Here is a 14,092-nt window from a genome sequence, read left to right on the forward strand (position 1 = left end):
GAGCACTAAGGTTTGAATATGCCTATTGTCCAATGTTCTGTTTGAGACCTGGCAGCTAAGTGCGAGGCTTATATAAGTTGCCAGTCCCCCTTTAGATCTTCCACTGTTTGATGGGGCTGCTGGTAAGAAAAAACTTTGAAAGCCCTCAATGTGTACATTTTCTTCTACTGACCAGGTTTCTTGAAAGCATAAGATTGTGTAATTTTTTACATAGGCTAACCACGCTGGGTCGTTAACTTTAACGGCTAGACCGGCTATGTTCCAGGATAAAAGATGTATGGAGCGTTGTTCAATGAGGCCCAAGCCTACTATCTGAGCCTTATCTGTAGATAAAGAGTTTACTTGGACCCCATGATCCGTTATTAAGTGTGCTTGCGTTACATTGCTGGTGGTTGAAGACTTCTTTACTCCACTGGGCACTATGCGTTGGGTTTGGTTTGAGGTACATGAATGACTACACCCATTCACGATCAGTGTGTTTTCGTAAGATTGTACTATGGGAGCTGCCATAGGCGCTTCACTGGCCTCTGGAGAGGAAACATTTATGCACTCTGGACTGATGCTTGATATTCTATATATGGGAGCTGCCTTAGTTTGGGGCTCAGTGGAAATAGAGTAGGAAGATAGAGATACAATTTGTCAATCGATCTCATCTAAGTAATCGGTGTCATAAAAAGCATCAAATCTATTAGAAATGGGGACCCCATATTGTGTATCTAGATAATGGGGGTATGAATAGAGCTGCTGTTGAGGGCGAGTAAAAAACTCACTTCTCTCCTGGTATCTACTAGGATGGCTACTAGGCCTGCTCAACCATGAGTGTTCATGCCTGTAGTCAGTGAAATTTATTCGGGTATGTGGGCCAGTAGGCAATGTATGGGCCCTAGGTTGGTTATCAACTGTTGGCTCAAGCAACCCCTCTTGTCCGTAAGTTGGCTGTACTTGTGTTGGGTAATGACCAAGGTTATTTGGGTAAAAGTAACTTAAGGCCATGGTGCGAATCAAGCTGTTTGTCACACCACTTTTCCAGCTACTTATAAAGCTAGCAGCACGACTGTCCCCCAAGGTTACCACGATAGTCACCCTCGGTCGATTTAAATCTGTTTCCCACCCAATCTACTCTTCTTACCTGTGCAATATGGCCGTTAATATGTTTGGGGATCGGTCTATGAGTTGTGAGCCAATGGCTCACCTTGTTTTTTAGGTCCCCATGGGATTCTACCCTGTCCCCCACCAATTTAGGTACACCAATCATTACAATGGTGTACGGACTAGATTCAGGCGGGAGGTTAACATGAAGTGGTCTTTTAGCTACCGCCGATTTTGTCAGGGTAACACCCGATTGTTTTATAGGTATACCCTGTTTGAGATTTTTAGTTGGTCTCGTTTGTTCTACCTGGGTAGTTACTATTATAATCGGGGAGCTTTCAGCAGCCCATTCACAATCTTCTATCTCAGCGTCAGGTGAAATTTGCGTGCTACTTGGTATGGCTGCCACTGGGTGGGATATGTTAATACCTCTGTCTTGAATTGTCGCTGGGATGATTGGAGGGGTCTTTTCCTGACATGTTGACAGGTTTCGCTTACTAGCAGAGGTAGGGATAGCGATGGCTTTTTTTGCCCTAAGGTTTTTATTACTGGTCAAAGCGAGGGAATTACTGGCTGGTGTGAAGGTAGAAGTTGGTTGTGATACCTTCAGTGTTTTAAGCAAGGTAGATGTAGCATCATTTTGGGCCCTTTCAAACTTTCCTAAAGCGTTCTCGATATTAAGGACTCTCTCACTGATGGGTAGCAGGAGGGACTTAATTAGGCTTTCAAGATCACTCAAGAGTGATTTTGTATTTATCATTGTATGATCAGCCTTGACTGTGGGATGTATAGGGATATTTGTGGGTACTGTCGGCTCTTTATTCACGATCAGATCTGGGTCTTGACTACTTATAAAGGGACATGAGGTCACTGTTTCTGGGGCAGGTTTGGCCAGTCTGAAGGTAGACCAGATGTCTTTAACTAAGTTAAAGTGTTTAGCCTTGAGGTGAGATTTTTGTTTTTTAGCTATAGATGACTTAATATTACCTCGTGAGCCAATAGGCCTAGTTTTGCTCTTTATCAAGCGACTGACTTTAGTAGCAGGTTTCGTCGTTGTAGATGTTAAACCCCCCGGGGAGGGGGCTGCTAAGTGTAAGTGGGCTATAGGTGACAGATGGGTGTTACTGCCATTTTCACCAGGTAGCGCAAGGCTATTGTTCCTACTGTTGCCTGTAGATGATGTAGGCAAAGCTGTTTGTGTGTTGTCTCTTGTTTGAGGACTAGGGAGCCCTGTGAATGACAATGTTAGGATGGACTCCTGTGAATTTATAGTATTGTCCAGAGTGTTAATATTACCAGTAGTGTGTAATGAGAGGTCCGGGAAACAGATCTGGGGTAAGTGAGAGGCGTCTTTCGGAGTCCTGAATAGCATCCGCCACTACATTGATAGTTTTTTGTAGCATTAAGTCTATGGCGGTTATTTTGGGTAGAGGGCTATTGGTGACGTCTTTCAATCTAGTTGCGGATCTTGTGGTCACGGGAGTGTTTCGACATTTATTCATCTTCGCAGGGTTATTGTAAGCTATAGGCAATATTGCTGATGGAAGAATAACGACTTGCAAGTGCGGAAGATGGAAATAGCATTTGGTGTTTACCTTGATAGATGACAGCTAGGCAGAGTCTCAGGGGAATAGCCCCGTCCCGGCCTCCTCGGTCCCCGGAGGGCCACAGAGGGCCCGCCCTTTGCCCGGGCTTCGCTCCGGGCGTCCCGCTCGCATCCCGCGAGACGGGGCTGATGTGATTTTAAAGCGCCGCTTGGCGCTCTGTGGTGAAGCTGGACCCCAGTGAAGGCTGCTGGGTGATGTAGTTTTCGGTCCCTCGCCGGTCTCCTCCAGGCGGCCCCGCTCCTCGTTGATTTACAGGCGGTCGGCGGCTGGAGACAGGCGGACGGGTCCAGGCTGCGTTAAACAGTTCCCTCGGTCTCTCTGTCCGTGCCTCGTGGTCAGTGGAGATGCTTCTTTAGTCTGCAAAACGGGTCGCCCACTCGACCGGGCTGATGTGATTTTAAAGCGCCGCTTGGCGCTCTGTGGTGACGCTGGACCCCAGTGAAGGCTGCTGGGTGATGTAGTTTTCGGTCCCTCGCCGGTCTCCTCCAGGCGGCCCCGCTCCTCGTTGATTTACAGGCGGTCGGCGGCTGGAGACAGGCGGACGGGTCCAGGCTGCGTTAAACACAATGACAGGAAAAAAGCTACTCTACAATCACTGGGCAGCTCAATAGTTTGGGCACATCTTCACACAGTTAAAATCCTGCAAGTGTGGGGTGCGTGTCTACTGCAGAGTGAGGGAAAGGAACATTTAAAAGGCAAGAGTAGAAGAAGAGTTAACATTTCAACAATTAACTATAGAGACCAATTCCAAGAAAAACTGGAGTCAGTCATATGCTTTACTTAATGTGGTCACCCAGCATTTGAAAGCCAATTAATAAACTATTGGGAGTAGTACTGATGGAGTGCTTATGTGCATTCAATACTGGGCCTTCCATTGAAGATCAATCTTAAAAACTCCTGCCTGGTCACAATTTAAAAAAAGGTGATCAAGGGGTCTGCTAGAAAACTGCTATTGCAAATGAATGAATAGAAACATTTACTTAAGTATTATTGTCAATACAGGCGATATGCAAAAGCTTACAAATTTAACAGAAAGGCTTTTGTTCATGAATGGCTGATAACCAGAGTATTTTTTTCATCTACAACATGCTAACTATTGGGAAGAAGGGATTCAGATGTGCTACAGTCAGTTCTCACACAGCAGATTACAATATCTTCTGGATAACCTATGTCAAAGGCAGTGCAAGGGTTCATAGGGTTCATCCTGCTCAAAGCCAATGCAGAACCCAATATACTTTTCTTCAAAACAATGCAAAAGCGTGCAAAGGAAAGGGAGCTCTTGTGAAGCAAGGTAGCTGTATCATGCTAAGCATGTTCAATGTCAATGCAGAATCACAGACAGAGGAGGGTGATCTTAATAGGGGATGGGGCATTAGGAAAAGAAAGAAAACAGTTTACTGAGAGACATGCAAATCTTTCAACATGTGAACGTTAAGTGACTGATTGGGAACTGGCAGTGATCTTACTTTCAGACTGGAAGGCGTGGGACTGACTTCTCCTGTTGGTGGTCCAATGGCAACACCATTCAGAGCGTTGCTGTCATTTGTTTCTACTTTCTTCTTTATTTCCTCTGTAAGAGGAGAAATTAAGAGTTAATCTTCTGGTAAACACAGCCAATGCAGTCTGCACAGTGAGCCCAATAAATATATTGCTACTACACTTCAACAACTAAAGTTCATTGGTGCAGATTTAAAGCTTTCAGAATTCACAAGCGTTTACAGAAGTAGGCCAGGAAATCATACTTCAAGCAAATGTTTGTAAAGATCATTATCGCCTGAGAAACTTTACACATTTGTGCATGCAAAAACCTAAACAATGAGTACACATCCAATCCACCTGTAAAAACATGTTTTCCCCAATGGAAACATTTTCCCTACATCCCATGTTCATTTTTTGAAGGGGGCTGTTTCTGATCATCTTACAACACATTTTACTCCTTCCCTTCTCAGGTGTGAATTTCCAGGATGGGAAAGGGTTGAGAAGGGTTAGAGAATGCTCTTACACATACAAGTCTGTGGATGGACACACTCTAAGACCACACCAAATCCAGAGGTACTATGTTCCACCTGCTTCCATAGCCCGTGAGAATTTATGCTTACACAAAAATCTTTGTCAGAAAATCCTTTTAGGACGGCAAAACAAACTTTTGAATGTGTAAACCATGTTTACATGATAATGGGGCAAATAACATTTAGACTAACAACGGCTTGTAGAGTTCATTCGGATATAAAATGTAAACCAGTCATAGATCTAGCACGTGGTATATGCTCACAGTTATGGCAAACAAGGGAAGTGAAGACCAAAGAAAAGTGCTTGCTGAGGTAGATATCCCTTCCTCAATTTGCAACCTAGGCTGGATTACAAATCTAATCTGGATTTATGTACAGTAAAAAATATCTAAAATAGAGTGAGTGCTTAAAAGTAAATGTGTAAAACAATTCACAAGAAACTTTCCTCAGAAACTAAAGAAAAGAGAACAATGGTACAGACATAATAATGATATCATGAACTCTGCTATGATCAAAACTGCAGCATAACAAACGTTCTCGCATATTCAGTCTTCTAGTTCGATCAAAAAGCTGCTATAAACGAAGTCCATTCATTAAAAGAGTTGGCGAATATTCAAATATTTGATAAATAGAACCCTGGTATATTCTGCATTAAGTATAATAAAAAAATTAGAATATTCAGAGCCTGGTCAGAATCCAAACCCAGACATAAAACGAGCACTAGAATAAACAAAGATAATATTAGCACTTTGATATAATGAGAATTCTGCCATAATCATTTCATGGACCAAATGTAACAAGTGGATTTTCATAAAGAGCAAGTATATTTGCCAAGCTTTCTGAAAGATGATATTTTACAAAGTTTCTCACCCAACTATTTCACCATCTAGTGGTTGGGCCAGAACATTCCCCAATTTCGTCCTTCTCTTCTACTATGGGTGTCAGCCAGAAGTGGAGAGAGCTATCCTCGTTAAGTTAAAAGAAAGTTCACAATTTCCCAGGAAGTTGTTAGCATCTTCAGATTCTTTTTTGCACTGCTGGGGCTGTCGCATAGCATGTAACTTTGTTCTGGAGCTTTGACCTTTGCTAATCCCCTGTACCTTTTTTGGAGAACTGGGTGGGTTCGCATGTGAATCAAGAAAACTGCAAAACTATTGATATAGTTCAGTAACGTTTTCCTTATACAGCTTAAAACATGTTCTGTATAAGGATCCTATGCATAGATTATGCAGTGGTATTTCAGTTTTGAGGGAGGCTGTGATGTAATGTATTCTTCTTTGCAAAAAGTGTACTGCATGATTTTCATGGATATTCACACAGGTTTATTATCAAGTGTTTTATCCACTAGGATGTAAGATTTGAATGGTTTGCACTATCCATCTTATAATGGTCCCTTTTAACACAAAGACCTAGTCTCTGGTGCCACAAAAAACTGCTTACTTCTTTTTAGTGGTTTTGTTTCTTGCAAGAAATACATTACTTCATTCAGATCTAGCGTGTAGTGCATTTTTCTGGTTCACATGGAAATGTGACACCACCTTTGGAATGAAGTGAGGTATAGATCTCTGGACTACTATATGCATTACAATACAGTGGTAACAGTTAAAACGAGCGCACAGCAAGTCCAGGTCAAAGTTCTGTGACAGTTCGTAAGGTGGTGCTCAGGAAGAGCGGGGATGGTTACCACACCTCCAAAAGTAAACCACTTGGCGGTTTAATAGACTTAACAACACAAAAGGACTGTCAATGGTCTGTACAACTTATGGGGGCAAAGAAAAAATGTGATGGACTGTGTCTACCTGTAAAGTGTGTACAACAAAAAGGAAATGAATCCCATCAGCCCACCCATATGGCAGAGCTTCATCATCTGGGATAGAACCAAAGATGGTCCGGTTAGGGAGCCACACACCTGTAGGAATTATGTGCTTCTCCAAACCCAAGGAACCACCAGTGATGGATCATACCAAAAATCAAATCAGTTTGGAATGGTGTGGGATGTTAAATTGCAGTGAGAAGAAATGTGTGCAAAAAGAATCAAAAAGTGAGATGTAAAATTGGCTACCATGATTTAAGGAAAACTTTATTAGGGAAAATCATGGTGTCAAAATTAAAATGAGGGTGAGACAGTTTGACACAATAACTGTCTATTAAGGATGGTATTTGGTCAACATGTTTCAGCCATTGTAGGAAAGTTAAGCCTACCGGGCTTTCGTCAGGACCTCTTAAACACTACTGCAATTAAGCTTAACCTAAGCTTAGTGAAAAAAGCAAAAATTAACACAAATAAATGATACCAAACATCCTACCGTACATTGGATTTTCCAGACGGGGGATGTCTGTTTCATAAAGTATTTAGGATTCTTTCTCAAAAATGCTTGGCAGAAAGCCTCACCTCATCCTGGCCACTGCTCAGGGTTGGAGGCCCCGCTCTGTCCGTCGGTACCCCTGGACTGATCCTGAGCCCTCGGCTCAGGATCAGTCCAGGGGTACCGACGGACAGAGCATCTGTTCTTGGCATGTAGGGCTGCAGATTCACACACTAGTGCATAGATCGCCATCTGGTGGTGGGCCCGGAAGATTACACTTTGTTGTTGTCCTGGAAGAGTCTTTGTATGGTAGATGACTCCTTCTGTGGAGCACAGTGCGCATAGGCATAGACTCCATCTTCAGATTGTTCTTCGCCATTAGGGAAAATTATGGAGTTTTGTGAGAACAGAAAGATGTCCATGTATAGTGTATCTAATTAAGATATTACTGGAACAGATAAAGGTAGCCAGGCAGGCGGGTGGGCGTGTGTGAATCTGCAGCCCTACATGCCAAGAACAGATGCATACTGGTAAGTAGCATTTTCCGTTCGAGGCATACGGGCTGCAGATCACACACTAGTGCATTGATTGCATAGCAGTTCTCTCCCTTAGTTATCTGTTGCAGTGGTGTGGAATAGTGATTTGAGTACATCCTGGCCCACACTAGCTTGTTTTGCTTGCACATCTACACAGTAGTGCTTTCGGGAATGTTCCCTAAAAATGCCATAGATGCCCCTAGTTTACGGATAGAATGAGACCATGGGGAAATGGATAGAGTGCGTTTTGCTTTCTGGTAGCAAATTTGAAGGCATTTGACAATCCACCTTGCAATCCCAGTTTTTGAGATGGGATTACCTTTATGTGGAGGAGAAAAGGACACAAAAAGCTGTTCTGTTTTACGAAATGGCTTTGTCCTATCAATATAGTAGAGGAGAGCTCTTTTGACATCTAATGTATGGAGAGCTCTTTCAGCAACTGTATGAGGTTGGGAGAAGAATACTGGCATATCAATAGACAGATGGAACAGTGAAATGACATTTGGAAGGAATTTGGCATTTGTCTTTAGAACCACTTTGTTGTGATGGAGTTGCAAGAATGGTTCTTGAACTGTTAATGCCTGGATCTCACTTACTCTTCCGAGTAAAGTAATAGCAATAAAAAAAGCAACTTTCCATGAAAGTAAATGTAAGTCACACTTATGCAAGGGTTCAAATGGAGGACCAATAGGCCTAGTGAGAACAATGTTTAGATTCCATACAGGGGAGGGCGGTACTCTGGGAGGATATATTCTTTTGAGATATGTGTACAAAAACTTCCTAGGCAATCAAAGCAGCAGACCACAGATAATTGGACCAAATAGAACAGGGAATAGGCAAACACTCACGAATAAACATTAATAAAAAATAATCATGATTTTAATTAACACATTAAAAATCATATAAAGAACAGGGTGTTCAAATTATATGACAAGCAATAACAGAAATTAGTACAATATACACTATTTGCAAGATAAAAAGACACCGACAAGATTATACAGTGTCTACAATAAAAAATGCAACCAAATTACTCGACGCGCGTTTCGGCGAGAACGCCTTCTTCAGGAGCCGCAAGTTACGATTACATGTAGGTAGATGAAAGATGTTATCTTCAAACAGGTGACACGGTAGCAATATATCTGTGTCAAGAAAGAATTCCTGTTTATGAAGTGTCATGAACAAATGGGGCGTGTAGATAAATGGGATTTCCTTGATGTATCAGCAAAATGTCTTTTTAAAATGCGTTCAAATGGCGATGCTCAACTAGGATGGCATGGAGATAGTGATTTTTTAAAAAAAGCATTTGTAGTCGATAAATCTGCACAAACAGATAAATATCTGTAATATTTGTTGGATAGATACTCCTTGATAAACGCTACTGGAGCCAGCTGATTGATTTTTACATTTGATCGACGGCACGCCACATTCCGGTATTGCCGCAGGAACCATCTTCATCTCGGGGCAGCCTTTCCTATCAGTTGTACCTCTGGGATCAGTATACCCGAACCTATTATCAGCTGGCTCCAGTGCGGCTCCTGAAGAAGGCGTTCTCGCCGAAACGCGCGTCGAGTAATTTGGTTGCATTTTTTATTGTAGACACTGTATAATCTTGTCGGTGTCTTTTTATCTTGCAAATAGTGTATATTGTACTAATTTCTGTTATTGCTTGTCATATAATTTGAACACCCTGTTCTTTATATGATTTTTAATGTGTTAATTAAAATCATGATTATTTTTTATTAATGTTTATTCGTGAGTGTTTGCCTATTCCCTGTTCTATTTGGTCCAATTATCTGTGGTCTGCTGCTTTGATTGCCTAGGAAGTTTTTGTACACATATTTTATTTACCCTGCCCTAGGAGTCTCTAGCTATCACTACCCAGGGGGTCCTTGTTTGTTCACACTTTATATTCTTTTGAGGCCTTCCATGAATGCTTTGATGGCAGGAACTCTGAATAATGACAGATGTTATCTGTTTTGAAGGTAAGCTGTTATAGAAGCAAGATGTAACCTGATTGAGGAGTCCGCTAAATTGCATCTTTGTAGATGGAGCAAATAGCATATGATGTTTTGGATGGAAACATCTAGTTATTGGTGCATTACACAACAAACCTCTTCCACTTGGTTGCATAGCATGCCCTAGTGGTGGGACGTCTAGCTTCTTTTATAACATTCATGCAATCAGCCGGGAGATTCAGATAACCAAATTCTAGGACCTCAGGAGCCAAAAATCGCTAGGTTGAGCTGCATGGGTTCCGGATGCATGATTTCTCCACGGTTCTGTTAGCAGGTGTAGAGAGAGTTTTAGTTTCTGATGAGGTACAACCGATAGCTCTAGTAGTGTGGTGTACCACGGTTGCCTTGCCCATGTTAGTGCAATGAGAATCAATGTGAGGGAGTGTTACTGTAACTTGCGCACAACTAACGGAATGAGTGGGAGAGGCGGAAAACCGTACATAAATCTGTCTGACCAACTCATCCATATTGCATTGCCTTTGGACAATGGGCGTGGATACCTGGTGGAGAAGCTTGGGCATTTGGAGTTGAGGTGTGTGGCAAACAGATCACTGGTTGTCCCCACTTCTGAAAGAAAGGTTGAAGAACTTGGGGATGAAGTACCCACTTGTGTATCTGTTGTCTCTGACGACTTAACAGATCCACAACCTGATTGTGAACTCCTGGTAGATGTTCTGCTAATATATTTGAGGAATGGCCCACCTCCATATGCTCTGCGCCAGCCGGGAGAGTTGTAATTAGTGTGTTCCTCCTTGTTTTTGGATGTAGTACATGGCTGTCCTATTGTCTGTGCGGAATAAGACAGCCTTGCCTGATTAGTAATGTTGAAATGACTTTAGAGCTAGAAAAATGGCTACCAATTCCAGATGGTTTAAGTGGAGTAGCTTTTGCTGTGGTGTCCATGTGCCCTGTACTGTGTGCTCTGCTAAATGAGCTCCCCATCCGGCGAGGGATGCGTCCGTGGTTAGCACCACCTGTGGAACTGGCTCTATGAACGGCCGTCCTATGGAAATGTTTTTGGTGTTACACCACTGCAGAGAGCTATGGGTCCCACCGTCCACCACCACCAGATCTGTTAACTGTTGTTGCGCCTGGTTCCATTGGCTTGCAAAGCACTCTTGCAGGGAGCGCATTTGGAGTCTTGTGTGCGGTACTACGAAGATGCAAGACGCCATCATTCCAATTAATTGCATGAACACTCGGGCTGGTAGGGAGTGTCGCGGTTGGAATTTTTGCATAAGAGCTTTCATACTTTGTATTCTTGCTGGATTGGGGGATGCAAGTGCTTTGGAAGTCTCTTATCGTGGCACCCAGATACTGTTGAGACAGGGATGGTTGGAGATGTGACTTTATTTGATTTAAAACCTGAGTTTGTGTAGCAGGTGAATGGTCTGGTGGGTGTGCTGCACGCACTGGTGGTATGACTTGGCTTTTATTAGTCAGTCGTCGAGATATGGGAAGGCATGCATGTTGTTACCCTTCTCAAGTGTGCCGCCACTACTGCGAGACACTTTGTGAAAACTCGAGGTGCTGTAGTCACTCCGAAAGGGAGGATTTTTAACTGGTAATGCGGACCGCCCAGTACTTACCGAAGGTACTTTCTGTGAGCTTGGTGAATGGAAATGTGGAAGTAGGCATCCTTGAGATCTAGGGCAAAAGGAAGTCGCCTTGTTTTAACAGAGGAAGGACCTGCTGTAATGTGACCATATGGAAGTGGTCCAATTGTATGTAAAGATTTAGGGGTCTCAGGTCTAGTATAGGTCTGAGGGAGCCGTTCGTTTTGGGAATAAGGAAATATAGGGAGTAAACTCCTGTATTTTGATGGTGTACTGGAACTGATTCTATTGCATTGTTCTGCAGTAGTGTGGCAACTTCTTGTTCTAGGAGTGTGAGATGATCTTGTGACATCGGACGGTGTCTGGGTGGTATTGTTGGAGGAGTGGAAGTGAGCCCCAGGCAATAACCTGACTTAACTATTTGTCTCACACACCTGTCTGTTGTGATGGAGTTCCAGACAGGTAGGAACTGTTGTAATCTCCCCCGACTGGAGGGGAGGGAAGTCACTGCTTGGGAGTGGAGGCATTGCGGTTGTTGTTACCTCTGCCTTTAGTGTGGTTACCTCTATATCTCCCTCTGTAATAACGTCTATTGGGCGAGGTTTGGGTGGGTGCTTTGTAAGGAGAGGAGGCGGTATCGGTTGGAAAATTTCTGTAAGAAGAGCGACGAAAGGATGCTCTGGAAGTCTGAGTTTGTAAAGCTCCCATGGACTTTGCAGTGTCAGTATCCTTCTTCATTTTCTCTAGTGCATTATCAACTGTCGGACCAAAAAGATGTTGATGGTCAAAAGGTTGATTAAGAATGCTGGTTTGTACCTCTGTTTTGAAACCAGAGATGCGCAGCCAGGCATGCCTAAGTAAAAGTATGCCGGTATTTATTGTCCTTGAGGCTGTATCAGCAGTATCCAAAGCTCAACGCATGGAAGTATGAGTAATGACCTTACCTTCCTGTATTAAGTCAGAAACCCTGGTTTTATATTTGTCTGCCAATTGTTGCATAAGGGTTTCAAGCTCATTGTAGTGAGCCCTATCATACCTTGCTAAAAGAGCTTGGGTGTTAGCAATTCGCCAGACGTTGGCTGCTTGAGAGATCATGCGTTTGCCTGAAGCATCTAAACGTTTGGACTCTTTATCAGGGGGTGGAGAATATATGATGACATACCGCATTCTTTTTCCCCGCAGGGATTCACAACGTGATTCGCCATACTATTACTCCTCAAGTGGGAACAACGACTTGCGGAAGGGGGCGCTGGAAGTTGGAATAGTATAATTTACTATTCCAACTCAAGGGAAGGTGCTGGATTTAAAATCCAACTCCTCCCCCCCCCTCCACCCCCTGCAAGTCGTTGTTCCGACTTGCGGACTAATGGTATGTGAAATCACGACGTGGTCGTGGTAACGACCGCGTTGTGATTCCCTGCAGGGAAAAATAATTGTGGTAAGCTGTTTACCGGGGGTGGAGCATCCCCTGTTGTCTGTTAATTAGCTCTTTTCCTGGCGTTTGAGACTATTAATGTGTCTAATGGCAGCTAGCCTTTGATATAGGCTGGGTCAGTTGGAGCTGCTTTATACTTTTTTTCTAATCTGGGATTAAATACCCTGGCCCTAAAGGGGTCTCTTAATACCTCATGTGCGTGCTTTAGAACCCCTTTAAGCATTGGTAATATGACTGTGGTTTTATGTGACGGTAATAGTGTGTCCATAAGGAAGTCGTCTTCTAGTGGATGTGTGTGTAGATCGACCCCACGATAGGTTGCTGCTCTATGAATGAGTTGTGTAAACCCGATAGTGTAATCTGGATGAGATGGCCTAGAAGGGTATGCATCATCTTGTGGCAGTTCTGGAGCATCTGGTGCATTATAATCGTCCCAAGGATCGTCTGATGGTCCAGGAAGATCATCTGGGTCATCTAGGGGTTGCTCATCTTCTATCCCCCTGAGTAATCACCCTCATCATCATCATCATCTGCTGGTGCAGAGCTGTGTAGGATGACTGGTGAATGTGCAGGGGAAATGTCAAGGTTTGGTACCTCTGGAAGTGGTGAAGGTACCCTTATAGGGGAAGTTTGAGCATTCTTTTTGAGAGGAACTCGAGGTGTGGTGGGAGGGTCCTACTTCCTTTTAGCAGGCACAGTAATGACATGTCCAGTCTTTGGATGAATAAGAAGTCTTGTTTTGGGTCTGGACGGAAAAGCTCTTCTGTGGAAGCATCCTTTTTCGGCACCGACTTTTCTTGCTTGGGGCCGAGGTGTTTAGAAGGTTCAGCAGTGTCTATTACAGTCTTTGGAGCGGATTTTGGTTTCGGTTCCGAAGACTTGTGGTAAGAATCTTTCTTCGGGTCGTGTTTTTTGTTCGGATGTTTTCAGATCCAGAGTTTTTGGTTCCTAAGCACGTTTCGGGTCAACAACTTTAGGTGCCGAAGTGTGTTTCGGGGCCGAAGTGGACTTTGATTCAACTTCTTTCGGTACTGGAGTTGGCTTTGGTTCGATATTTTTCGGTGTGGAAAATTGGTTTCGGTGCGGAGCTTGTTTTCGGCTCGACCGTTTTAGGTACCGAGGTTTTCTTCAGTGCCAGGGTTAGTTTTGGTTAAATGACTTTCTGTTTATCTGGACAGACAGGCTCACTCGAGCCCGAGTCACCTAGAGGCTTTTTGGTAGTCCTCGTTGCTGGGCCGGAAGGTGGGGTGTTGGAAGTTTGTGATCGGTGTGCACCTCGACCCGAAGGTGGAACCGAAGTCTGGCCCTGTATGGGGGTGTGAGCAGGGTCGACGTCCTCACAACCTGTTGACCAGCTGGAAGGGGATCGTCATCGTCTGATTGTCCTTCGGCTCCGGAAGCTGAATCCTCTGCTCCAGAAACAAAAACTTCTTCTTGCTGTTCTTCAGAAACTAGATCGACTGGAGTATCTTCGACGATGTCTGGTGCCGATGAAGAGGATTGTGCCATGACTCTTCGAGCTCGACGGTCTCTGATAAT

General features: G+C 43.6%; 1 protein-coding gene across 2 annotated transcripts in view; it reads right to left on the bottom strand.

The window, feature by feature from the left end:
• PPP1R12C (protein phosphatase 1 regulatory subunit 12C) overlaps positions 1-14,092 on the bottom strand; it is a 1,267,429-nt gene that overhangs the window by 709,135 nt on the left and 544,202 nt on the right. For both annotated transcript variants that reach the window (XM_078655015.1, XM_078655016.1), the window contains exon 9: positions 4,163-4,266. In XM_078655015.1, coding sequence (XP_078511141.1) covers positions 4,163-4,266 — 104 coding nt within the window. The remainder of the gene's footprint in view (positions 1-4,162; positions 4,267-14,092) is intronic.

Source organism: Lissotriton helveticus, chromosome 7 (genome assembly GCF_964261635.1).
Source record: "Lissotriton helveticus chromosome 7, aLisHel1.1, whole genome shotgun sequence".
Lineage (NCBI taxonomy): Eukaryota > Metazoa > Chordata > Amphibia > Caudata > Salamandridae > Lissotriton > Lissotriton helveticus.